General features: G+C 53.1%; 1 protein-coding gene across 2 annotated transcripts; it reads right to left on the bottom strand.

The window, feature by feature from the left end:
• Positions 1–156: 156 nt before the first annotated feature.
• On the bottom strand, positions 157–26,829 carry Syngr1 (synaptogyrin 1). Of its 2 annotated transcripts, none has more exons than XM_006241971.4 (4): positions 26,660–26,829; positions 8,991–9,228; positions 7,936–8,081; positions 157–6,575 (listed from the first exon to the last, which is right to left on the bottom strand). In XM_006241971.4, exons 1-4 carry the CDS (start codon positions 26,756–26,758, stop codon positions 6,483–6,485), a joined length of 576 nt encoding a protein of 191 aa, XP_006242033.1. In that variant the 5' UTR covers positions 26,759–26,829; the 3' UTR covers positions 157–6,482. The 2 variants fall into 2 exon arrangements, with proteins under 2 accessions (XP_006242033.1, NP_062039.1); NM_019166.2 differs by having other exon boundaries at positions 3,434–3,809; positions 26,660–26,809.
• Positions 26,830–27,705: the final 876 nt, after the last annotated feature.

The raw sequence follows: 27,705 nt of genomic DNA, 5'->3' as shown, positions 1-27,705 counted from the left end.
ACACACACACACAGTCCAAGGTCACTACAGCTCTATTGAATCTGAGGCCAGCCTTGGATCCATGCTACTTCGTCTTGGAAAAAGCAAGTTAAGCAAACAAGAGAGAGGGGATAAACTCCACTCAGGACATCAAAGAAACACAGCGACACGGCCCACTGGTGAGTTGAGTCTTCACTTTATTACTATGTCACCAGAAGTCACCACCTTCACTTGGTCACAACAGATGGATGGATGTCATAGAGGAGGATGCCTCAGGGCCACTGGGTCCACTGGAGAGGCTTAACCAGGTGGGGGAGGGTCTAGAGCAGGGCCCAAGTTGGGGGGCTGCCCTTCACCACACACACGCACGCGCGCACACACACACTCACAGATATATTGTGGAGCCTTATATTATACATCTTATATATAGAAAATATATATATTTATACTATACACAGGCAGTAACGCTGCGGGAGGGACCAGGGCATGGGCACCGGGGGGTGGGGTGGGGGTGGGAGGAAGTTATCAGGTCAGGGGGTAGCACTGGGAGACAGCTAGCCCAGTTCATCCTCCATAAACTCTGGGGACTCCTGCTCATACTCTTTAGGGATCAAAGGATTTATGGGTCAAGGTTAGAGGTGCCCCAGGGATAACAAGTGGGAAAAGCCTGGAACCCCAAGTCTTTGAAAATCAAGAATCATCAGGGACAGATGGAGCAGGAGACTGGTGCCAGTCCCCTGGAAATTAACCCCTCGACTGCTACATCCTAGACAGACTGGGTGCCGCCCAGGCAAGATGGCCTGTGACCACGCAGGATATGTCATCTCAGAAGGCAGAAGATGGGGCTCCCAATCTCTCACTCTATGTATGACTGTAAATGAAATATGATTCTCTCAAAGGGTCCCTGCAGTGATAAACTCCTGTGGAACCCACGTTTCTCAGACTTTCTTTTGTGCTTGACAGGGAAAAGGGAACCCCAGTTCCATAGGGCATGGCTGTGGGGAACCCTCTCCAAGGAGAAGAATGTGGGAAGAAAGCGAGGCTGTGGAGAGGGAAAGGAAATCCAGGGTGCTGCTGGCCTTGGGTCTTCCAGGGGTTAATGCTATGTCTGTGGGGGTGTGACCCTTCCCAAACTACTGAGTCTGAAGCCTGGGTCTTACTCAAATCCTCTTCCGGCCACTCACCCGCTATCTGGTACCATGATGGTGGCATGCATGGGACAAGGGGAGATGCTGAAGTCCCACCCCCCTGGTCCTGTAAATGTCTCCAGCCTGAGGACCAGTAAGAGTCTGTGACAGATGCCCAAGGCTGGGCAGAGTTTAACCAGCACCCTGCCCTCTGCCTGACATCACCTGCTGTCTGTTGCTGTCCGGGATGAAACGGATGGGCAGTCAGTCCTTGAGTCTCTAGTGCCCACAGGCAGAGAAGGCTCTGGGTTGTGAGTAGCAAAGACCAGGACTGTTCATGACCTATGGTGGCACAGCAACACTACTGTAGCCGTCTCTCCTCTGGTCTGGTGTCACTTGTTACTCTCCACCATCCCTAAGCTGTCCCTGCTTGAGCCACCTGTGGGGGCATGGAGCTGTACACAGCCCCTTCCCAGGTGGGGAACATGGAAGTTAGCAACAGCTCTCTCAACACTGTGAACCCCTAGCAAACTTGGAGATCCCAGTTTGGATCCAATTTCTTTTTTTTTTTTTTTTTTTGGATCCAATTTCTAATGCTAACTCTGTTCCTGGTTCTGGAAACTGTCCTGAGGACTAGGAAGGGTTTATTTCCCTTCCTGGTTTCCTCTTCTGCGCAGGAGGAGCAGTGGTGCTCCTAGGCCTCTGAAACTCTTGTCCCCTCCCTGACTCTTCCTTAGGCCAGCTCACGACATGTTTCCCACTGTAATGGACCCTGTGTCTGTATGTGCTTCAGGCTCCTACGGGACAGGGACCACAAACACCTTGGTGACATCACACCAACATAGGTACCAGGAGAGCAAATCTGCCTGGCAGAGTCCTGTAGGGCATGGGATAATGTTGTGGGTCACCCAATTGTTAAAAGTGACCCACAGCCCACTGACCTACTTCCCAGGAACCAGCTTGTGTATGCTGGGCACGCACAGGAGCATGACACAGACCACCTCCCTCTGTGTTCCCTCTATCCCAGGGAGGGAAGCACCTTGTATGAAAATGCCTCCTTGCTGTCCCCTTAGGCCCCACCTACTTTCCCTTCTGTCTTTGAGGCAACCCCGAGCTATTCTCTTTCCTGAGGCTGGAAGTCTCTCTGCAGCGTCTCACTCCTGCCTCATTTGGGGTAGTGTGGCTGCTTTCAAACTGACCCTGTAATTGAAAGCTCTTCCCAGGGTTGGGGATTTAGCTCAGTGGTAGAGCGCTTGCCTAGCAAGCTCAAGGCCCTGGGTTCGGTCCCCAGCTCCGAAAAAAAAGAAAAGGGAAAAAAAAAAAAAAAAAAAAAAGAAAGCTATTCCCACTGCTTAACCCCTGAACCTTTGCTGACCCAAACAAGCAGAGAGAGGACAGTGTCCCAGGTGATGCTGGGGGTGCAGCTACCTGCTGGGTGGATGGAGCCAATAAACTTAGGATACAAGGTCATCTTTACCATTTACTGGGACCTTGGGTCCATCTCCACCTCCTCCTGGCCTCCTGTCTACCCAGCCATGAGCAAAGGGCTCAGTGAGCCCTCCAAGAGGCAGAGATGGCTACCACTCCTCCGGGAAACTGCTAAGGGAGTTGCTGGCACACCCCAAAGGAGTTCCCCACGGGACATGTTGAGCACGGAGCAACACAAAGGGACAAGGGTAGTTTGAGGGAGCACTCTAGGAGAAGACCAAGACTGAGGAGGGGACCTGCACGAGGAAAGCAGCTGAGGCAGAGGAGGTCCTCAGTTTGAGGCAGATCATGGGGTCTCTCTGGACTCATGTCTTGAAGCGATGCCCTGCCCCCGCCCCCACCCCACCTCAGCAAACACTGAGTGACAGAGCCTAGGTGTAGGAACAGGAAGTAGAGAAGGCTGGCAGGAGCTCTATATCTGACCCATCTTGATGTGGCCTCATCAGCAGCCGCTTCAGTGACTTTGAACAAAGTGCCTTGATCCCTCAGACCTCGGTTTCCTCAACCATAAAAGGAGATAACTCTGGCAATCCCAGAAGGGGATTCTGGGTATGATGGCCCACATCCTGTGATTGACCACACTCACTGTGTGGCTGAGCCCCCTGCAGCCAAACTTCCCAGTAAATGTCCCACCTCTCCTGTGTCTGGAACAGGGTCTCCTCAGCTTTCCTTACTCCTCTCTATCTTTCTCCCTCTCCCCAGCTGAGCAAGACCTGGCATACTGTAGGTGCTCAGTGAATGCTCAAGGACACAATGAATGACTGTAACCCTGGGCCCCACCTCTAGACCCCTCCTGGGCACACACTTGCACACATATGTGGACACACCCCATCATTCCCCACCCCAGCTGCACTGGGCCTCAGTGGAATCACTTGGAGGCTGAGCATGTGCGAGGCAGGGTCACCTGGGAGGGAGCAGGGTGCTTGGGAGGGGAGCTAGGATGTAAGGGCAGGGGCAGGGTAGGCGGTCACTGTCACCACCATCAGGGGGGGCTCAGTAGCCCTGCGACTGGTAGCCCTGGGGCTCAGCATCGAAGGCGTTGGCTGGATGCTGGTAGGTGCCACCCATGCCAGTAGGGTCCGACCCAGCACTGGGCTCCACGTAGGGTGCATAAGGCATGCTGGAGTCCTGGCTGGGATCCATGTAGTCCTGGGAGAAGAGGGCCGAGTCGGCGCCAATCTGATACCGCTGGAAGGCTAGCACGGCCTGACCCGCCTGGGATGGAGCAGGCGGGGACGGGGACAGGTGGGGACGGGGACAGGTGGGAGGGATGGTTAAGGGAGAGACAAACAAAAAGTATTGGGTTAGTAGAGGTTAGTTGACAGGATGCAGAGGGTTACAGACATTCAATGCACCAAGCTTGACTGAGGGAAAGGACTGTTCACGCAGCCACCCCTCCAGAGGTCCAGGACCTTATCAGTCATCTATAAAGAGCCTCAGAGGTTGCCTGCCCATGCATCCCAAGACAAGACCACTCCACTATGGAGGGTTAAGAAGGGTCAGAGATAGGGGTTGGGGATTTAGCTCAGTGGTAGAGCACTTGCCTAGCAAACGCAAGGCCCTGGGTTCGGTCCCCAACTCCGGAAAAAAAAAAAAAAGGTCAGAGACACACAGCCTGCTCCCGCCTGCTCCCGAACTGTGTCCTCAGGGATGTTACGTGGAATGGGAGAAAAGGGTACCTAGAACAGAGATCTCTTCACAGCTTCTAAAAGCCATCTTTCTGTTTCTCTTATAGCTAGGCACGGTCACATGGGCTAACTCCCAGCCAATGAGATACAGCTGTGTTCTTTGTCCCACTCCCTGATCTAATGCATAGAGAGCAGATGGGCTAGCTGGAGCTCTAGCTGCTAAAACACACCAGGGTGGAGGATGGGTAAAAGATGGGGGGGGGGGGGAGGAATCCCGGATCACCGAGGACACTACAGCCACTATGCAAACCCTACTCAATCTCGCCAGACCTGGAGTTTGTTATTATTTGAATGGAAATCACTGGCCACTGAAACTAATTCTAGCTGAAACACTTGGGACAAGTTTGGAAGACAAAACAATAAACCACATTTCAGGATCAGGGCGTTCATCAAATCCTTGACTGTTCTACATCCCTGGGTCCTGTTTCTCTCAGCACAATCTGGGAAAGGTCTGACTGCAGCCACGTACAGGGAGAAGACAAGGGTGCTGACCTCGGGGACTTAAGAGCACATTAGATGAGCTCTGTAATTCAGAGAAAGCCTTCCCTACCTCTTGCCAGCCTACACTCCTAGGTCATGAATTGGAAGATGAAGGCAGACAGGAGGGGGACCCAGGGCAAAGAGTCCTGAAATTCAGCCCCAAACCTGGGGGCCTGAGGAGTGATCAGAGCCCTCTGGGGCTGCGGTTAGAGGGCAGAAAGCAAACAGGATGCGTGCTAGAGAGGTATGGAGACCAGGCTTCACTCCCTGACTTCATGATGCCCACACAGAGGCTGGAGAAATGACTTCCACAGACCCTTCCGGGGAAGAGTGCGCTAGTTAAGAGCAGTGGTTCTCAACCTGTGGATCGCGACCCCTCTGCAGGGTCACAGATCAGATATCTATGATCTGATTCATAACAGCAACAAAATTACAATTATGAAGTAGCAACGAAAAAACTTTATGGTGGGTGGGGTCACCACAGCAGGAGGAACCCTATGAAAGGGTCCCAGCATTAAGAAGGTTGAGAACTAGATCTAGAGGCACTTAGAACTGTGTCTGTGGCTCTTCTCCATCCTGCCTGTGTCAATGCCTACTTCGGTCAGCCAGTACAAGAGACCACAGACAGGAAAGGAGAAGGACCTGGCCCAGCAGAGCCGTGAGAGGGATGCTGAAGGATTCTGCTCCGTGTGCTGGGACCTGCACTTGATGTGACAGCAGGCCGTCTGTCCTTGCATGCCTCCCGTGTCTGCAGGCTCACTCTGCATTCAGTACAGCAAGGCAGAGGCAGCGCTCTGGGGACCACTCATACCCACCGCATCCTCCACCCCTGCAGGGAACACAAAGCGGGGGCTGTGCTGCCCAGTATCTGGAAGCCAAGGTCTTCGGGCAGAACAAGTAGTTACAAGGAGGGCTTATGGAGATGTACCTCACTGGAGGAATGAATGAGTGAATGAATGAATGAACGAACGAACAAACGAATGAATGAACAACAGAACTGACATTTATTGAGCATCTCTGTGCCAAGCCCTGTGCTGGCCCTTACTCAGTTGCCTAGAGACGTTGATCCATTATCAGTCAGCCTAGGAAAACTGACTGAGATTCAGAGTGGTGCAAGGGGGTTGGGGATTTAGCTCAGTGGTAGAGCGCTTGCCTAGGAAGCGCAAGGCCCTGAGTTCGGTCCCCAGCTCCAAAAATAAGGAAAGAAAAGAAAAAAAAAAAACCAGAGTGGTGCAAGAATTTGCTCTTAGTCACACGGCACAGGAGAACTGAGCCAGGCCAAAGGTCCTCCAACATTCCAGGCTAGCGCTCTGTAGGTAGCCAGCCCAGGGAGGCACTAGGCTAGTCTTTCACGCCGTGATCGTGAACAGGTTTATCTCACTGTCCATAGCTCAGCCCCTTCATGGAGGAACTTCAGACCTTTAACAGCCCACCCCACTTTGTGGGAGTTTGGCTACTGTTCCCTCCCCAGACAATAGGCTCCAGGGGCCAGGGAGCTGTCTAATCAACACAGGCACAAAATGGCTGCTCAATAAATGTTTACTGAAGGAACGAAAGCACAGAGTAAACAAAGGAAGCAGTACAGCATGAGTGAGCCAGTGGTGAGCCATGCGAGCTCCTCCAGACAGCCTCATCCTGTCCTAGTGGGCAAGCATCTCCAACACTGGGACTTCCTGCAACTGGGCCCTGCTGACAGTGTGGACTCCCTGTCCTTCAGGGACTATGGTTGTGCTGAGGCAGGGAACAGTGTGTTGTATTCCTCCTGGAAGGTAAGGTCCTTGAATCTGCGTACGGCCAGGGCTGCAGTCAGGCTCTGCCAGAGAGAGCAGGGTGAGGGCATTGAGGAAGCGGAAGGGCAGAGCTGCCTCAGAAAGGACCAGCTGTGCGCAGAAGTACCAGGCCATTGGGTGTCTGCCTTCAATCCAATTGCTATGTTCTTATCAGTCACACCACCTCAGCCAGAGGCAGGAATGGTGGAAATCCTACTTTTAGGGTACCTTCTTCCCAAATGAGATCTCCTGAGGCCACTTTGATCTTCCTGCCAAGTCCTGAAGATATCAAGAGCTCTATGGTGACCATGGCTGGCCTCTGGGGACTGAACCACAAAACTCTAGCTCCCAATACTAGGGGAAGTAGAGTGCCCCAGAAGGTGGCTCTTAGGGTCCTCAAAAAGAAAAAGAAGTCTGGGCCAGAGAGATGGCTCAGTGGTTAAGTCTCCCTCCCAGAGGTCCCGAGTTCAATCAATTCCCAGCAACCACATGGTGGCTCACAACCACTGATAATGGGATCCGATGCCCTCTTCTGGTGTGTTTGAAGACAATGACAGTGTACTCATACGTAAAATAAATAGAAGAAATCTTTAAAGTCACCCAGGGAGAGTGGGGAGAGGGACTGTGCAGTCCAAGGGGTTGCCTGAAGAACGTGGAACTTACAACGGAGCAGGAGAAGGGAAAGAGGGAAGTGGGGGTCTGATGACACCCTAAACTCTCTCAACGGGAGGGAGATTAGGAAGGGAGAAAATGGATATGACCTAGACCCACACAGAGGGGCCAGCAATGCTGTGGCACATGGAGCCCTGAGACCTTGGGCTAGCCCTGAAAGGGCTCCAACATGTTTCCCTCATATTTGTTTTGGTTTTTGGATTTTTGGTTTTTTGAGATAGGGTTTCCCTGTGTGGCCCTGGAACTCATTCTGTAGACCAGGCTGGCCTCAAACTCAAAGATCCACCAGCCTCTGCCTCCCAGTGTTGAGATTAAAAGCAAACACCAACCTAAAAATGCTGGACCTAAAAATAAAATTCCTTAAAAAGACAAAAAATAAACAAGTACACCGTGAAGTGACTGAGCCCCAGTTTCCTTGTTTGGAAAGCACAGCCCTTTAGGAAACGTCCTCCTGGAGTGGGGAGACCCAGGAGTGAAGATTCTGTGCGTGAAAGAAGAGCAGCAAAGGAGAGCAGCAAAGGCGTGGTGTGTGGTCAGAGACTAAGGCAGGAGGCTCTTGAGCTCAAGACCCGCCTGGGCTACATTGTGGTGTTTAGGTCACATCCATAGGAAAGCTATGACTAGCCCTGCTCAGGGAGACTGCAGGTGGCCCTGGAGCAAGGTTCCCTCCAGGAAGCAGGGCTCAGCCCATCTACTCAGCCTCAGTGGGGACTCTATGGAACCCATACTCACCCACGTGAAAATGGAGAAGAACGAAAAGGCGATGGCAGCCCGGGCTGCGTCTGTCCCTTCGTTCAGAGGGTTGTCCTTGGGCTTGGAGACTTGCCACTGGTTGGCCAGGAAGCAGAAACCCACGAACCAGAAGAAGGCCCAGAAGGCTGGAGTGCCCAGGGCCAGGCCGGATGTCAGTGACATACAAAGAGAAGGGGGAGAAAACAGGGCACCAAGGAACAGAGGGGTAGTTCAAGAGCGTGTCTCCATGCTCCCTGACCCCCAAATAACGAGCTAGGGGTTGGAGTAGAGAGGGGGAACCAGGAGAAGGCACAGACTGGGAATGACACACAGCTGGGGTCGGGGGAGACCACAGAGAGGGCAGGTCGAGCCGACTCACAGGGCCAGCAGTACAGGAAGGAAGGTACAGAGGCAGCCATATCTGGGGCATCTCTTAACGGCTGCCACCTTCCTAGCTTAGTCTGCAAGACCAGCGGCTAATGCACGGGGCAGGATGCAGTGACCCTGCTCAGAGTTCTAGAGAACTGGGGGAGGGGACAATTGGGACAGGACAATAGCAGCTGCACGACCTGAGGCCTGGACCTCCGCTTCCCACGTGTGTGCAGCCCCCCTAGATGGAGCCCCTCTGAAGCTGAGGTGTGTGAGTTAGGTAGAGGGGCAAGACTTTCTGTGGGTGCTCATGGTCTACCAGAGCTGTCCAGGATAGAGTGGGCATGTACCGGCCTGCCCTTAAGAGGAGCTTCTGGGGACATTCATTTAGTCCTAGCTCTTTCTAGAAGGTCAAAGGGACCCCAGGCCTAGAAGCCTTCGGTCCCACTCATGCCCAAGCTGAGTCCTAAGCTTAGGAGACTGGCACAGGCTGGCAATTCTCCCCAAGACCAATGGAAGGGGGCGGCTCCAGTCTCCCCAGGGAGGGGTACAGGAGAGCCCTGAGACCAGAGCTGACCAGCCCCTCCCCTTACCAACCATGGCCCCTACACTACCTACACTTCAGGGGAAGGTGGAGGAGAGAGCTCTTGACATGCTGTTAAGGGCCACCCCCAAAGAAGGCTCACCCGAGACACCGATGTCAGACAGCACGGCTTTCTTGCGGTCCTTGACACTGCTGATCTGCGGGAAGTACACATCAAGCGCCAGGTAGACCAGGCAGGTGAGGAAGGCCAACACGCCCACGGTCACGCCGTAGCTGCAGGCATTGGGGTTTCGGTTGTAGATGCAGAACTCCTCCTCCTCCTCCGGGTTGTTCAGGTAGCCCTCATTCACAATGGAGCCGAAGACCACAATGGAGAAGACCTGCAAGGAGAGGAACAGGTGTGAGCAGCGCTCCCCGTTCCATGGTGAACACGAGGCCAGTAGGTATGAGGCCAGTAGGTAAGACGCAGTGGGCCCAGAGAGGGACGGAAACTTGCCTGAGGCCTCACAGCACAGGCAACATTAACCGTTTCCAACCCTGCTGCAAGGGCTTATGGGCATCTGACTGCACACACAGCCTCTCCTACCACCTGACACCAAGGGTCCCAAATTGGGGTGGAACTCAGGTCCAATCCCCTGTCCTCCAGGTCAACTTCCACAGTTCCTGACACCTGCCCAGCTCCACAGTGTGTTCCTCTCCGAACGGCCTAGGCTGTTCTGACCTGTTGTCTCAGCCCTCAAGTCCCAGTCCTACCCCCAAGGGAACAAAGAGACAAATCAGAAACTCCTAGTGGTAACAATCCTGCCAAGTGCATCCCACGGTTCATTTTGTAAGTCGTAGTCGATCCGGTTCACTTCAGCTGCATGGGCAGGCTGTAGTGACCCAGCCTCCTGCTGGTCACACCCCACAGTGGCTGGAAGAGTGATCTGCTTCTAGCAGACAGTGTGGTTAAAACTGTGTCTGGGCAGCAGGCAGTAGTGGTGCACACCTTTAATTCAAGCACCTGGGAGGCAGAGCCAGGAAGAGCTCTTAGTTCGAGGTCAGCCTGGTCTACGGAGTGAGTTCTAGGACAGCCAGAGCTACACTGTGAAACTCTGTCTCGGAAGAACAAAAAATAAAAAACAAAAGTGTCTGGACTCGTGAGGCCCTACTCTTTTTCTGAGGAGCTACAGGTAGCCAGTGGTTGCTAGGGGAAGGGAGGCCATCTTCCTCATCAGGCAGGGCTGGTGAACTGTGCTTGGTCCTACTGTGCTCACATGAACAACTTTAAATGGAAAGACCCAGCTCAGGGGTTAAGAGCTTGCCACTCTTCCAGAGGACCCAGGTACAATTTCCACCTGTAATTCCAGCTCCAGGGGATCTGCTGCCCTCTTCTGGTGTCTGTGGGCACTGCACTCACATAGTATAGTCACAATGCACACATTCACATAAATAAAATATAAGTAATCAAAGATGTGAAGGTAAAAGCTTGTTGGGAACAGGGTGTTCAAGAGAAGGGAGATGAAGGAATATGTGGGAGGGATATGATCAAAGCACATTCTACAAGCGTGACATTATGAAAGTGACAAGGGATTGCTTCTGGTTCCCACTTGGCTCACTCTCTGGTCTCCTGCCCCTGCCTGCTCTACTGGAAGCCACCTGCTGTGTTTCCAGCGCACCAGGCACCACAGACACCCACACAGCAGGGAGCAGAGAGAAGTCTCTAGCTGGCAGCCTGAAGGAAGCTGAAGGCCTCCATTGGCAGCCTATGTCAATGGAGTGGGCTGAAACCAACCAGTACTGTTTTGGTGAACTTGATACCCATGCATCCGGAGGAGAGCCATCACATGAGACCACCGCCCGGGTGGATACTGTGACTCTAGCCTGTGAGAGACCTGAAGGCAATGGCACCCACCCAGGCAGGTTCCTGACCCACAGGAACTGAGGTAATGCGTGACCACCGTTTTTTGGTTTTTTTGGTTTTTTTTTTTTCCTTCTTTTTTTTTTCAGAGCTGGGGACCGAACCCAGTGCCTTGCGGTTGCTAGGCAAGCGCTCTACCACTGAGCTAAATCCCCACCCCACCCCTTTTTTTTCTTTCTTTCTTTTCTTTCGGAGCTGGGGACCGAACCCTGGGCCTTGCACTTGCTAGGCAAACACTCTACCACTGAGCTAAATCCCCAACCTGTGACCGCCATTTTAAGGCCGTAAGTTTGGGGCGCTGGCGTTAATGAATGTGCCTGAAGTTGCACAAATGGTAAGTGACAGAAATGGGATCCAAACCTAGGGGACCTGCCTGTCACCTTCTTGGTTCCTCCTTGGATGGGGAAAAGGTCAGATCTCAGAAAGACACTGAAAAGGCTTGTATGGCCTGAGGTGAGTTGGAAGCAGAACTGGAGGAATTGCTGTTGTCCATTTCCACTTGCCGCTGCTTTGCATCTGTGTGTGTACACATGCGTGTATAAGTGCACACATGTATGTGTAGGCCAGAAGTCAATGTTGGGTCTTCCTCTGTGTGTGCTCTACCTTACTCTTAGAGAGAAGATCTCTCACTGAACTTGGAGCTCACGGATTCGGTTAGACTGGCTGGCTGGTGAGCCCTAGAGATCCTCCTGTCTCTGCCTACCCAACACTATTACCACAGGCTCAAGCCGCTGTGCCCAACTCTCAGATGAATGCTGGGGATTGAACTCGGGTCCTCATGCCTGCATAGCAAAGCTTACCAACTGGGACATCGCCTCAGCAGCTGCTTCCCACTTATTTAAAAATGTATTTTACGTGCAGGGATAATTTGTCTGTGCACCACAGTGTGCAGTGCCCACTGAGGCCAGAAGAGGGCATCAGATCTCCCTGGGAAGGGAGTCACAACCATTTGACTGTAGGAGCTGAGGGTAGAACCTTTGCCCTCTGGAAGAACATCTGGGGTTCTTATTGGATGAGCCATCTCCTCAGCCCCCCTTTTCATTTTCCTATAAAGAACCATCACTTCAGGATCAGCCAGGCATGCTCTCGGCCTCAGCTGACACCCAGGAGTATTAAAGAAAGGGGGATACAGACAACGAGGGAAATCCAAGAACCATTCACAGTTTTCTTGTCTTCCTGTGTGTCTACTGCATCACTTGAGAGTGGTCCGATTTAGCTGTAGCCTCGTGACTGCCTCGTGACATCCCCGAGAGTGCACTGCGATGTTTGAATTCTATCAAGTGCCTGTACTTTACATGATGCTGAGGGGCGCGGGGGCGGAGCAAGGCAATAGGCAGCAGATGGGTACACGGGTTTGGAGGATTCACACAAGCTTTCCCTGAGGAAAAACAACGAGCTTGAGAACACTGGCTCGGGACACTGAAGGAAGATTGTGGCCTTAAATGTACATCAACGGAGGAGTGAAAGCAAACCCCACAGCCCTTTACAAGGTGGACTGTGATTCAGCCATTAGAGGGGAGAACTGAAATAAGCAAAGAGAGCAGACACAAGGGCTGGCGGTGGGGTGGGGGGGAGTGCAGAGGTGTGAGAGGTGTGCTGACTGGCATGTGTGAGGTCCTGGTGCCAGAGCTAAAACTAAATCTCAACCTGGACACGAGGCCACATGTTATGTGTCTCGCCCCCCCCCCTTCTCCTTTCCTCCTTTCCTTCTGACAGGTCTCACTCACTATGTAGCCCAGGCTGGCCTAGAACTCACTGTGTAGACCAGACTGGCCTTGAACTTAAAGAGACCCACAAGCCTCTACCTCCAGTGCCTCGAGTGCCACATAAGCTGTTTTCAGCACAGGCAAAAACAGCAACAGAGCAGGGCAGAAGGCAGGGGGTAAGGGCGATGGCCTGGTGGGAACTGGGTGGCGCTGCCCAACCTGAAAACACTAAAGGCCACTGGATTTTGAAGGGTTAATTTAAAGGGGGGAGGGGCGGTGTGGTCTCACACACCTTTAACACCAGGATTTGTGAGGCAGAAACAGGGAAATCCTTGTAAATGTGAGGCCAGCCTAGTCTAGACAGCAAGTTCCAAGACACCCCGGCCTACATAGTAAGATCCCATCTTGATTTAAAAGGGAGGGAGGGAGAGAGGGAGGGCGGGCTAGGTTTTTGGTGAGCTACAAGATACCACAGATACCCATACAGGATATTCTGGCCCACTGGCTCTGCATCTGGCCCACGAAACCCAGAAGGTGATTTAGAATGGCCCACAGACAGAAAAGGAAAACTGAAACTTGGAAGGCACCCAGCCTCCGGAGGAGGACCAGGTGGGAGGAATAGAGAGGCTACCACTCTACCTTGTAACATCAATATGATGGCTAAGCAAGACTGAGTCCAGGCTGGTACTCGGGGGAACAGGAGGGAAGCGGCCTGCGATAGGGTTTCAAAGACTATAGGTCAGGGGCTCCTGGGCTACCGACTCCCCAGGCAGGCAAGGCGGGCTCTGAGGGACAGCTGCCTGGACCAAGTGCCACTCAGTCTCCACATACTGCCATCTGGGTCTGGCAGCTGAAACGACCCAAGGCTTCTAAGCAGCAAATGGGCAGGTCCTGCACATCACCAGATATCACCAAACCAGCAGAATGGAAGTCTTTGATTAGAGAGATTTCAGAAAAGCCTGCTGCAGCCAGATCTGAGGCTTGCTGTATGCTGGACAATGAATAAATAGTCTTGTAGAAAAATTATCTTCTGGTGAGATGGCTCAGGGGATAAAAGCGCTTGCAGCACAAGCTTGGTAACCCGAGTTCAATTCTCAGGACCCACATAAAGGTGGAAGGAGAGAAACAACTCCGCAAAATTGTCTTTTGACTTCCACCTGTGCACTGTGGCACACTTGTGTACACACACACACATACACACACATGTACACGGGGGATGTAGTTCACTGGTAGATCAGGTGCTAACCATCCTGGCACTTCAAAACAAAACAATACCAGCTTCTCGGCATGGGGAGGTTTGCACACCAGAGCAGGACATGCCTCACAGGAGTAAAGAGAGGTCTTTCCAAGTTGCTTTCCTTCCCTGGAGGCTATGGGCAAGAAGGAACAATGGCAGAGTACTCTCTGGAGGACACTTCCTAAGAGGTGCATGTTTCCTGTGTCCAGAAAATACACCACTGCTGCAGGCGCTAAGAACAAGAGTGGGCCCCACCTCTCAAAGGCAAGGAAAATGGACTCTTCAAGGGCTTGGAGAAGGAGCTGGGAGGGGAAGCAGGCAGGCGGAAATCTGGGCCGTAGGGAAAGCTGAAGAGGAACCATTAAGACTGGGTCTCTAGGGCAAGGGAGTCCTTGGAGAGGCTGAGAAAAATGTGCTGGAGACATGTGTCCCCAGGAGGGTGAGGAAAAAGATCAAAACACTCTCAGAGGACAGAAATGGGAGGCCTGTGGCCCCATGGTGGCAGCAGCAGGCTCCGGCTCTGGTCAGGCACTCACCACAGGCTTCTTGGTGCCTGGAACCTTACAGAAACGGGCATTTAGTGCACTAAGACGACCTTGCTGTGGGGAGTGACCCTGTGGGGTACAAATCTGGTCTGAATCCCTGCCTGGCCTTGGGTCTTTAGCTATGCAATTTTACCTGCCTGAACCCAAACTCAAGGGGAGCGACAGTCCAGGGCTCCTGACGACGACCGAGGGATGAAGGGGTGCCAGGCCCGTGTGGGGATGACCCAGGTGAGCATCAGAGAGAAGTATGCTGGACTGATGTATAACAAGGGGAATGGATGCTTAGGCTGACGGCAGGTTGTGGGGAAGGTCAAGAGGATGCACCAATGGTCAGGGAAGGGTCCTGAGATCAGGCCGTTTGAGGTGGGCTAAGAAGCCAGCCCAGCAGGGATCTGAGGCACACATATCCAGGCAGAAGAATGGAAGCAGAGAGGCTGGCCGAGGCCCAAGGATACAGTGGAGGCGTGGGGAGGATGACTGAAGCCGTTAGAGGTCAGTGTGACAAAGGCTAATGGACTGTGGGGTGGCCATTGTCTCCGGCGCAGTAAGCACAGGATTCTAAAAGAGCTGGGTGACAAAGTCTGGCCCTGAGTCACAGAACTCTTCTCACTGGTCCTGTTACCTCCAACGTGTCACCACCCTACAGTTGGAAGGTCACTTTTGGGGTTCCTCTCTACTGTCTGGATACATCCTGAGTTTCTAGGTATAAAGGCCACCTGGGTCCCCGCCCCCTTCACCTTCAGCTAAGAGCTTCCTCCCTTCTTCCCTTCCCTGGACCCCTGTAGGCCTTCTTCCTTGGAGACTGTTCCTGGTAAAGGTCCCGCCTCAAACCTAACATTGATCTCTGTGACAGGTGCAGGGAGAGCCCACAAACTTCAGGGGTGCACTAGTCGGGGAGATGACCACGTCCCACGGATCTGCACCGCATGGAGCGGGGCCTGGGAGGCCTCTCCCTGGAGGTCAGTGTTTTACTCATTTAACAGCAACGCCTGAGCACTTCTTGTTTTTTTGTTTTTTTTCTTTTTTCTTTTTTTCGGAGCTGGGGACCGAAACTAGGGCCTTGCGCTTGCTAGGCATGCGCTCTACCACTGAGCTAAATCCCCTCCTGAGCACTTCCTATGTACACCTACCTCAAAACTACAAGGCAGGCAAGGGCCGTGTTCATGCCGAGGGAGACAGATATGTACCTAAGTTCTGAAACACACCATGAAGAAACACTAAGTAGTGTGAGAGAAGACAGGCTGGGTGGCCAGGTGGACCTCCAATGAAGGGACCCCTTAGCCAGGCTGCAGCCAAGTCCCCAAAGCCATCGGATATCTCGAACATGGTGTCTCAGGGAGGAGCCACAAGTACAGAGGCCCTCGGGTGCAAATGAGTTCAGTGTGTTAGGAGGGAGGTGAGGAGCTGATGCAGAGCCGGAGGACATCTGGGAATTAAGGTCACCAAGGCAAGCAAAGGCTGGGCCCCTGGCCTCTAAGGTCAGGGTGGTTTCGGGAATCAATGCGGACTCAGAAGCGGTTCAGTAACAGGCCTGAGTCTGCAAAGAACCAACCGGACGGCGGAGACTGCAGGGAGCCCCCAAGCTGTCCAGGCTGGACAGACCAGGGAGCGGGGACGGCAGTGGAGGTATGACCTGCAGAATCTGCCCGGCTCCCATGCAAGGGAGAATATGAACCCGAGAGTGGACTTGATGATAATCAGGGAGAGAGGTGTGCACCTGAAAACACCATACCCTACAGGGGACAAGAGCCTACAGATGGACCAACTGCCTCCAAGGACCTATAACCACTCTCTGGAGGTCTCCAAAGCCCCCTACAGGACTCCTCACCGATGATCTAGTTTTTCATCCAAGTAGGATCCTCCCCCACCGCAGTCCCCAGAGCAGGGGACAGGGCCTCAGGAGCCTGCTGCTCTGCCTCACAGATGTGGAGAGAGGACAGGCCTACAGTGTGTACTGACGCGCGCGCTGACCCACCAGAACGCACTCACTCCAGTCTTGGGACTGGGACTGGGAGGCTAAGGAGGAGCCATCACTGGCATGCCAGGCTCTCTGAATCCAAAGCTGGTGCCCTGTGCCAGGCAGCCTCCCTGGGTAGCTCATTAAGGCCAGATCTGCAGAGACTGCAGGGAACATACGGAGTCGCGTAAGCAGACACCAGACAACCGGAAACTAAACCAGAAGGAAACTCTATATGGATCCAGTGGTGGCCAGGACACTGGGGAAAATACACTGCGGTTGTTGGCTGTGCTGTGGGGAAAATAAAACGGTCTCACAGGTACAACCAGGGCCCAGAAACAGCAGAGCACCCAGACAGCAGGGCAAGACCCAAGGGGGCCACCTGATAGCAGGGGGCTCTCCTTCTCCACACTAGCTTGAGAAAATGGCGGGGAGGGCTGATGATGGCTCAGCAGATAAAAGTGTTTGTCACCGAAGCCTGGTGGCCTGAGTTCGGTCCCAGGATCCACATGGTAGAAGGGGAAAACTGAAAGCTACGCTCTGACAGCTGTGCCCCCTGAATAAATACAGTAAGAGAATAGAAGGGAGAAGCCTGGATAAACAGCCTCTGCCATGGTTTCCATCTTCTTCGAAATCTATCCATCCTGTCTTTAGAAACAGATCCCAGATGGCGCTTGGTGTAGACCCACAGCCAACTCAGAAGCAAGCCAGAGGAAAGCGCAGATTGGAGGAGAATTTCAGGATGCTGGGCTGCTAAATTCAGAGGTGCAGAGAGAATCAGATACCCCAGAAGTCCTGAGCCTCCATGACTCCTGCACCCTGGTCAGCCAGGGGGAGGGTAAGGATGGCACAGCCTCAGGGTGCTGGAGAATTCTGCACATGCAGTTCCTCTTTTAAAACATGGCTTCCTTCCTTTTCTCAACTAACAGAAGCAAGGCAATGCCTTCTCTATGAGGATGTGGTAACCCTAACAACCTTCTGGTCCTCTCCCTACCCTGATCTTATGAGCTAGGATGTTTACGGTTTATCTCCCATGAAACCCTGTACCAGCCTGCAGCCCGGGAAGCTGAAGCCAATCGATGTACCCCACAGCCTCGGTCATTAATACTTATCCAGACACCCCAAGGAAGCAACTGCAACCCAATAGGGATGCGAAGCTTCAGCAGGAGGCAGTGGCGTGGCCTCTGCCCCAGCCTGCCTTTCTATAGAACTCCGTGTCCTAGCCTGCTGCTTCCAAAAGGGGCACATTCCAGACCCAAGCTCCAGGGAACCATGACAACCCCCGTGTAACCTGCCCACCTCTGAAGGGACCAAATGGTCATTGTATTTAGAGGACAGAGCCAGGAGGCCTGGGCCTGAGCCAGCTACAGGACTCTAAGAACAGCTCCCCTCCCCAACCCCATTCCTTAGCCAGCTTGGGACTGCATAGGCTATTGTGCCTCAGCAGCTCCAGAAGCCCGGTGTATCCCATGTATGGGTGCCCCAGGAGGCCAGAGGATGACGTCAGATACCTAGAACTGGAGCTACAGGCAGTTGTGCTGGGACTGAATTTGATTGGGTCCTCCAGAAGCGCAGCAAGTACCCTTAACCTCTGGCACATTTCTCCAGCTTTCCCCTCCCCTTTTTTTCCTTTTTGAGACTGGGTCTTAAGTTAGCCTGGTACTGCTTATGTAGCCCAGTCTGCCTTGAACTCACAACAGCCCCCCTGACTCAACCTCCTGGTATAGTGTCACCACACTAATCTGAAAGGATCTTTAGATAAATGCCAGGTTTACCCAAATTAGCTGTAGACACACACATACACATGCACGCATGCACGCACACACACACACACACACGCACACACACTCACACTCGGTCCCATCTACCTACTACCAGATCCCAGACCTGGGCTAGACCTCACCTCCAATCCGGGCATCTGGCCTCTTACTTCAGCTTCCCTGCATAACTCTGTGACACTTGGTGCTACCACCATGGATCCAGGCCACCCCCACAGATCTTCAAGCAATGGCAGCAGTCACCCTCCTCTTTTTTGGTTCTTTTTTTTTTTTTTTTCGGAGCTGGGGACTGAACCCAGGGCCTTGCGCTTCCTAGGTAAGCGCTCTACCACTGAGCTAAATCCCCAGCCCCCACCCTCCTCTTTAAACCAAGGTCAGGGCATGTTCGTTAGTCCCCAACTGAACTGACACCTAGGAAGTGAAATCACCATAGCCCTTACCCTCTTTTCTGGCTCCTTACCAAGTTCAACCTCCCAAAGCAATGAAACCTCAAGGCCTTTGCCCTTGGCTGTCTGTCCCTTGACCCGGGATACCTATCTTTCCCCCAGATCTTCCCAGGGAGGCTGGCTCTGCTGCATCTGAGCAGCCACAGGAAGCCCTCCAGACAGGACTCTCAGATCCAGGACAGCTTCCAAACAGCGTCCTCTATAACACTGTTACGTAAGTTATTTCCTATAGCTCAACTGTGGGGTTCAGTCACCCTAGGCCCAGCAGGAAGGTCAAGAGAAGCCTGGAAGGGAGCAGGAGCCAGTATGACAGGCACAGGCAGTGCAGGGTTCAAGCAAAGATCTCCTCAGTATCCCTTGCACCCACCCGGTGTAAGTGCTGCCCCTCTAAGCCTTCTTCTGTGAGCTGGACCTGGCTCAGGTCAGCATCTGGACTGAAGTAAGCCCTTCCCTAGACCCAATCCTGCCTCCAGGGTCCCGGACAGGAAACCATACTGAGATGAGTCAGGTTGCCAAGGGCCCTACTACAGACAGGTCCACAGCCCACAAAAATCATGTGAGGGAAGCAGAGAAGCCAGCTCAGGGACTCGTGACAGCCCCAGCAGCAGCTCATCTGCCTGGAGGGCTTGAGCCTCTCCTCCCTGTAGCCTTGGATGTGGCCAATGAGGATTAAGTGGTAATCTTCCCAGAGGCTATCCTCACATGGGGAGAGGAGGGGAGAGGGGGGTTGGGCAGAGCAGAGACTAGGTCTCATTGGGTGCTGAGATGCTCCCCCCTCAAGAGGCCCTGAAAACATGGGGGCCCTGAAGCCTCACCAGGAAAGAGAACCCAGAGGACTGCCTAGACTGGCCAGCACCCCTCAATCAGCACCACCTCTGCCCCTTTTGAAAGGAAGGAGAAAGTGAGGTGCAGTTACCACCTGGAGAAGTTGTCCAAGCGTCTGATTCTACCACAGCTGGATCTAAGTATCCAGCCTGCCCAGCAAGGCGAATCCACTTCAGAGATGGGGCGACTGACCCTCAGCTAGTGAGGTCAGAGTTTTCCCCTCAGCTGCTGCCTCTCTCATCAGATGATGCCTGCAACCTCGTCTGACGACACAGCACGCCAGCCTGACATTGCCTTTCTCCTAGCCCTGGCTCCCTTTTGGAGACCAAGTGGAAGAGGCTGCAGCTTTGCCAATTCTCAGCGATCTGCCCATGTACACGGGCAGTGAAGAGTCAGGGAGCAAGCTGGAGGACCCAGAAGGCTTCACAGAGGAGATGGCAGTTCTGGTAAAAACAAAGGGCAGCATAGGAGAAGTCCCACCTCACAAACCCACAGTGTGAAGCCCTCCCAAGAAACCACCCCGTGCTTCTGGGAGACTCCCTGTCCCCAATGCTTATAGCCAGATTCAATTCAATCTACTGCGACATCAGCTCCCTCTAGCTGGCTGGTTCTTATCCTGCCAAACTGGGGTGCACACCTCCTGCTGGCCCTTCCTTCACCACCACCACATTTTTTTTTTTTTTTTTTGGTTCTTTTTTCCGGAGCTGGGGACCGAACCCAGGGCCTTGTGCTTCCTAGGTAAGCGCTCTACCACTGAGCTAAATCCCCAGCCCCACCACCACCACATTTTAACTGGATTCTGGATCATCCTTCCCTCACTAGTGTGAAAGCCTTCATTGCCTGGAGCAGGTAGCCAGAACACACTCTGAGTATAGGTTAAATGAGACGACTGAGTGCCCACATCCTACGCATCTGGGTTTACTATCAGGGCATGCAGAGGCCCTCGATGCCCGCCAGGCACCGCGGAGATCCATTTATAACCGTCAGCCACAGGATTTGCCAATGTGAAGGTCGTGCATGAGCCTGACCAGAGGGAGAAATGAGGTAGGAGTGAACCTGCAGAACTGGACTGAACACACTCAGCCCTACTAGGGACCAAGGAAACGGGGAGGGGAAAGGGCCCAGGCCAAGAGCAGAGTGGGAAACCTGGGGGCTGGGGGGCAGGGAATTCCAGATGCAGACACAAGAACTTAAACATGTGAGAGAAACCTGGCCATTAAACAGGGAGCTGGAGGGGAATGAGGGCACTCGAGGTGGGGGTGGGGGGCTGCTGGAGAGATGGCTCAGTGGTTAAGAGGACTGCCTGCTCTTCTAGAGGTCCAGAGGTCCTGAGTTCAATTCCCAGGAACCACACAGTGGCTCATAACCATCTGGAATGGGATCCGATGCCCTCTTCTGGTGTGTCTGAAGACAGCTACAGTGTACTCATATACATGAAATAAATAAATCTTAAAAAAGAGGGAGCTGGCCCAGCGCAGAATGCAGTTGGGGAGTAAGACTGGATTTAATCCAGCTATGGCAGGTGTGCAGAGCGGGGAAATATAACTACTGAGGGCCCAAAGCGGAGAGACAAGAAAGTCCAGGGATAAGGGTCACAGGGAGGACCTATGGCTCAGAGGTCCAGGTAAATCACAGGACACACAAGAGGGCTGAGGAGAACTGGGCATGGGATGAGGATGCACACAGCCTGGGGTGTGGTTGGGGGTTGTGATAAGCAAGAGTCTATGGGGAAAAGAGAGCAAGTAGTGAAACAAACAAATGACCAGGCCTGAAGACCTGCAGACCAGGGAAGGTATGAGATGGGTGGGGGGTGGGGGGTGGGGGGTGGAGGAGCAGTCATCACTCTGGAACTGGTCTGTCAGAAGGGAAGGGAGGTTTCAGAGTGGCTGTGCAGTCCGAGCTGAAGCAAGGCCTAGAGGTGTCTTGAGAGACAGGGTTCTGAGCCTGCCCACCTCAGGTCTGACGAAGGGAAGGTGGAAAAAAAGGCCCTCACAGCTTTGGGGTACAGGGTTAGGGGACAAGCCAGGTTACAGTACAAGGTACACAATGAGGTCCCAGGTTGGGACTTCAGGAGTGGTACACAGGCTGAAGACGCAGGGCACAGGCCATGCCCACTTGCTCTGTGATTGCAGGCTGGGATATCCTTCTCGGTCCCAGCCTGCGCTGACAGCCTGGGGCTGTGCCAGCCACAGTACCTCTTCCTCCAGGCCACTTCACTGGCACCTGCCTCCTCAACAGAGGAGATGAGCCATGCCTGGAAAAGAAGGCTCCCCCAGAAACATGGGCGTGTGACTACCCTGCCAAGCTCCAGCAACATTCCGGTCTGCTCACACGTGTGTGCCAACGAGCCTCCCTCTGCCGAGGTGTTTGTGTGTGTGCACACCCATGGAGGCCGGATGTAAGCATGGGGGGGTCCTTAGCTGTTGTTGCACTGTTGGCAGGGTCCCTCACTGATTTGGCTAGGCTGGCAGAGCTCCAGGGACCTTGCCTGTGTATGTCCCCACCCAGTGCAGGGGTTACAGACACATGTTATTACATCTGCTCGGGATCCAAACCCAGGTCCTTAGGCCTGTACAGCAAGCCCTTAACTGGCAGAGCCATCTTCCCAGCCAAGAAGGCAATACTTCTTTAAGGATGGGCATACACCATGGGGCTAGAGAGATGGCTGGAGAGACAGTTTTGAGCACCAGTTGTTCTTGCACAGGACCCAGGTCTGATTCCCAGCACCTACCTAGTGGCTCACAACCATCCATAACTCTGGTTTCAGAGGATCTGATGTTGTCTTCTGAGTTCCACAGACGCCAGGCATACAAGTGGTGTATAACATACATGCACATAAGGCAAAACGCTCATACACATAAGTAAAGTCTAAGACATTGCCCTCTTAATGAATGGGGAAACTGAGGCTTACACAATATCTTGCTCTGTCGCATGGCCAAGCAGGGCTGGAAGAGGCCGCCACAAGGCTTGCCACAAGGCTTGCCCTGTACCCCACATTCATTCTGTCCCATCAGGAAGCAGGTTTTTCAGGTCTGGCTTTCAAGCCTGGCTTCTCCAACTAGCCTGTCATCGACCCCTCCCTTCCCTCCCCTGGCTTCTCCTCCCAGTCCTGTCATCCATCCCCCCCCACCCCACTTTTCCTCTCAATCCCCCCACCCCACCCTCTGCCTTTGTTCTATTCCCCCCCAGGCTCACTTTTATTCCCCTGAGTCATGGGACAGAATCATGGGGCTAGCCTCTCCCAGCACCTCCAGCTGGCTTTAGCTGCTACTTGAAGTTGGGGGATAAAACTGGGCTGTGCATCTATAATCCTAGTACTTGAGAGACAAGAAGATCCTAAGTTCAAGGATATCCTGGGCTACACGTCAAGACTGTCTTAAGCTAAAGTTAAAAGGTGAGAGAGAAGGTTCAGTGGTTAAGGGCACTCACTGCTCTTCCAGAGGACCTGGGTTCAGTTCCCATTACCCACATAAGGTGGCCCTATAACTCCAGGAGATCTGATACCTTTAACTCCAACTGCAGGAGTTCTGACACCCTCTTCGAGCACCCACGCTCATATGACACGCACACACAAACATAAATATATACATAAATAAAAATTAATCTTTAAAAAAAAAGTAAAAAAAATTAGCTGGGTGTGCCTTTAATCCGAGCACGAAAGAGGCAGAGGCAGATGGATCTCTGAGTTCAGCCAGGGCTACACAGAGAAACCCTGTCTCGAAAAAAACAAAACAAAACAACAAAAAGTAGAAGGTGCTGGATAGAGAGACTGCTCTACAGTTAAGAGTCCTTGCTGCTCTTCCAGAGGACCGATACTCGGTTCTCAGCACCCAGGTTAGGAGGCTCATGCCTAGAACTCCAGCTCCAAGGTTCCAGATGATCTCTTCCTCCTCAGTCCCCCGCCCAAACCATGCATACATATAGACACATACACATTAAAACATGAAATGAATATTTTAAACATTTAAAGGAACCTGACTGAAGATGCAGTTTGGCTGATGGAGGGCTCGCCTGGCACGTGTGAAGCCCTGAGTTCCACCTGTTACCTAATGAAGCCAGGTGTAGTAGCACAGTCTATAACCCCAGCACCAGAGGTAGGGGGAGGCAGGAGAATCAGTTCAAGGTCATCCTCAGCTACATATCAAGTTTGGGGCCAGCCTGGGCTATATAAGACCCTGTCTTTTAAAAAAAAGGGGGGGGGGAGGTTGGGGATTTAGCTCAGTGGTAGAGAGCTTGCCTAGCAAGTGCAAGGCCCTGGGTTCGGTCCCCAGCTCCAAAAAAAAAAAAAAAAAAAAAAAGAAAAGAAAAAAAAGGATTGGGGAGGGGGGAAAGGGGATAAGAAACAGATGGAGTTAACAGCTTGCAGTTGTCCTGGACGAAGTCCCAATTCTGCCTTCCCCATCAAGTGCAGTCTGGCCTTGCCCAGCCTGGGGGAAGGATTGACAGCCAAGAGTTGAGACGGCTACAGTCAAGGGACAAGTGGGTCCTGGGAAGCCCTGCTTCTGTGCCATTGGGGTCAATGTGCTCCAGGGACCCAAGGTTCACAAGGCCCAGGTCGAGTAAGGTAAGGGTCTGAAGGCAGTCTTTTGGAAAATCAACAACAAAAGATCAATCTGGTACAAGTTCTACAAACACACAAGACTGTGTGTACATGGCACTGGGACCGCACCATGCCTGTGGCAGTGTCCTGGGTGTCAGGGGTCCCAGCTTGTATGGGACTGAGAGGCCTGGGAATCTGGGTCCATCAATGCTAAAGCCAGGAAAGTTTGAGCAAACCTGAGCAAACCAGTCACCTTAGACCCAGAGCCCAGGCTCTCTTAGCTCCGTGGGAAAGTATGGGGCTACCAGACTCCACAGTAGATGCAAAAACCTGAGGACGAAGAGAAGGCATGGGACCCACTCCAGAATACGTTAAGATGTCTATACAGCACAGACTATTCAAAAATATGGAACAGAAACAACACAGCACAACATGAAATTTCCCATTCCCCCCTCCGCCCCCCTCGTTCATTCTTTCTCATCCCACCGTCCACTCCCACCAGAGCTGACGATAGAGACCAGGACCTTACACTTGCCATACCCCCAGGCCCCTCTTCACCCGAAGTGTGTACTTCAATGGTATTATCAACCCCATGTTGCTGTCCAGTAATAAGCAGGTATTACTTTAATAATCAGAAAGGGGGCAAAATTCTTTATCTTCCTTTAAGGCAGTCACAGGTAGCCCAGGCTGGCTCCAGTTTGCTATGTAACTGAGGCTAGCCTTGAACTCTGAGCCATCTGTCTCTACCTCCTAAGTACTGAGATTACAGGCATACACCACTGCTCAAAACCTGTTTTGGTTTGGTGTGGTTTTGGTTTTTGTTTTTGTTTTTTGTTTTTTTGTTTTGTTTTGTTTTTGTTTTTGCTTTTTTGAAACAAAGTTTCTCTGTGTAGCCCTGGCTGTCCCAGAACTCACTCTGTAGACCAGGCTGGCCTTGAACTCCGAGATCCACCTGCCTAAAGCATCCCAGGTGTAGGCATGAGCCACCACTGCCCAGGACCAAAGCTTTTTTAAATCTAGGTTTTAAAAAACATTTTTTTCTCTAGCTTATAGAACATCCCATTGCTAAAACTTTAAAGCGACTGGGGTCCAGGTGTGTGAGCAGAGCTGGGAGGTCTGGAAGGGCTTTGGGCTGGGGCTGAACTTGATAACTTTACAGCCTTTCCAATCTGGAGACTACAGAATTTGCCATCCCCCTGCAGCAGAAGCCCAGTCCTCTGGTGGCAGGAAGACTTGAATTCCAAGGCTCGTCTGCCGTTCCCAAGATCAGTGAGTGGGTGCTAGACCTAGTTAATTTTTCCTCCTCCTGGCGGGCATGTCCTCCTTTTACCTGGACCTAAAGTGTAAGCCCTCTCTGTGTCACTAGAATCAACATGACATCACCTCCATGAAGCACAGCAATTCCACAGCGAAGACCCCTGTCCTGGCTCCCTCCCTAGTAGGACTGTGGGTTCCCTGAGCGTCAGGGCCGAGCCTGAGTCATGCTGCCTTCCCTTCCCTCCGGGCCAGGCAGACTCAATAAAGCTTCACTAAATGAAGCCATCAACAGTAGAAATGACCCAAGCATAAGGAACGCCCACGCCCCTCACAAAGCTTGAGTTTCTACCTCCCAGCCAGGGGCCCCAGAGAGGTCAGAGGAAGCAGTACGAGGTCAACCCACCTGACCAGGCAGGTGCCTCCAGGGTTCCCACTTTACCTAGAGCCTGCAAGGGCTTCTTCTGCAAGCTGGGGAGGGCCAAGAATAAATAAATTCGGTGTCACAAACCCTCACGGATATATATAGGCTGCACGGCCATAAGGAGTTACAGAAACAGGGCTCCCCACAAGGAGGAAATTTAAAGGATTCCTAAGACCAGAATAAATCTCAAGCCATCCCGCCCATCAGATCCTGATATGGCCCTGAAAACCAGGAAAGGAGTGCACTTCAGCAAGCCCAGGTCACAGCTGACTTCGGTTACTAACCCCTAGGGGTCCCTGACCCTTGTCACCAATGCAGGCTCTTCTGGTCTTAGTCAGGAATGGACCCCAGACCTGCATAGGCAAGACCCTCCACGAAGCCAGCCAACCCCAGAGGGCACCAGAGCTACAGGCCTCCTTACCCTAGGGCGCAAAGCCCCCTGTGCCACCCTTCAAGCTGTTTCTGCCCCCTCCTCCGCCCCAGGTTTGAGCTGAGCCCCATTCAGCACTGGGGAACCTGCACGGACTAGGTGGGCTAAAGACTGCGAACAGACAGACCTTCCTGTTCCCCACTGCGTGGAAGGGACCTTTCTCCAGACAACATTTAGAATCTATTCAGGTGTTTGCTGAGGATGAGAGAGTTGCGGATTCATAAAATGTCAGAGCCCAAAGGGGCCTCAAGGAAGCTCCTCCCACCCCTATAAATCGAGAAACTGAGGCATGACATAAGAGGTGACGCTCCCCACCCAGCTTGGAACTGAATATCTCGTATCCCTGGTCTTTTTTGGGGTGGTTCCGTGCCCAAGGTCACGCGGCAAAGCAGATACGGGTCTCGGCGGAACCCAAGTATCCAGGCTCCAGACTCAGAGCTCCGCAGCGTACAGGGTGAGCAACAAAACCTAGTTCCCAGTCCTCGCCCCGAAAGCGCGCGGCAGGTGCAGCAGTGCGCCCTAGAAAAAGATCCACGCCCTGATCCGCGCCCCCAATAAACGGCCTTGAACTTGGGCTCAGTCTCCACGGGCGCACGCGAACCGAGTCGCTAGATGCTGGGCAGCGACAACCTGGAGGTCTCGGCGATGGGGCTAAGGAGCTCGGTGGCAGGGGCCAGGATCCGCTTGGGTCCGCAGGGCCGCCCGGGCCAGGTGAGGTCGCGCCAGTTCCCGGAGCCCCGCGCCCCAGCCCGCCTTGCTGTGTCCTTACCCAAGACACGACGCGCAGGATGGTATGTGGCTGTCGCACCAGGGTGTAGGGGTCGAAGGCGCCCCCGGCTTTGCCCGCTCCGTACGCACCCCCTTCCATCGTGGCTGCACCGCGCGGCGCCCCCCGCTCGGCGCGCGCCACCGGCCCGTGCGCGTGCGCGGCGCCCCCGCCCCCCTCCCCTGCGCTCGGCTTGTGCAGTCCGGGGCTCCCCGCCAGGGGGCGATCGTGCACCGCCCGTGCAGCTCTCCGAAGCTCGCGCTCAGAAAGCGCGTGCAGCTGGGGTCCCAGTGTGGGGCGCGCTCCCTGCCAGCGGGATGACCTTTTTGCCAAATAACGCGTAGTCGGGGTGTGGACGGAGAATGCAGACGCATCTCCGCCTTCGGGAGCCCTCCGGACTGTAGCGCTATTCAGGAAACCCTTATCGTTATATATTTATTTATTTACTCATTTATTTGCCTCTTCTCTTTCGCTGTCTGCCCCAAAATTAAGGAAAGGGGCTCCGTTTGACTGTATATGGCTCCTTGAACCCGTCGCTGAATTGCTGGCTTCAGGAATGATTCTCTCTAAGAGATCTGCAGAGCCTCCTCGCCCCCCCCCACCTTGCTGCCTAGCTCCACCGATGACGTCATGCACGCGCACCCCCACCTGGAGGGAGCTGTAGGGAGGCAAAAACTGGGAGAAAAACAGACCTTGTGAGATTCTCTCCCCCTTCCACCGCAGCTCCCTACCCCTTTCTTTAATCCAGTAATTAATTGTACTTATTTCTTCCACTGTCTCCTCGGTCTGTGGGCTCCTGCTGTTCAGGTTTTGTTTATATCCAAAGGCCTCACAAACATAGGTGGTCAATAAATACACCCAAGCCTCACCCTCCCACCAACCCCAACACAGTTTGACCTTTAGGGCTCCTGGGGGTTTTTGTTTGTTTGTTTTTATTTGTTGTTTTTGTTTTGTTTTGTTTTTGAGATAGGGTCTCTTGTAGAGACTGGCCTCTGGAATTCACCCTGTGGAAGGGGATGGTTTTGAACTTCTTTCTATTCCTCCTGCTT

This window comes from Rattus norvegicus, chromosome 7, assembly GCF_036323735.1.
Source record: "Rattus norvegicus strain BN/NHsdMcwi chromosome 7, GRCr8, whole genome shotgun sequence".
Classification (NCBI taxonomy): Eukaryota; Metazoa; Chordata; class Mammalia; order Rodentia; family Muridae; genus Rattus; species Rattus norvegicus.
Note: the sequence above shows the minus strand (reverse complement) of the source record. Positions and strands in the feature narration are given on the sequence as shown.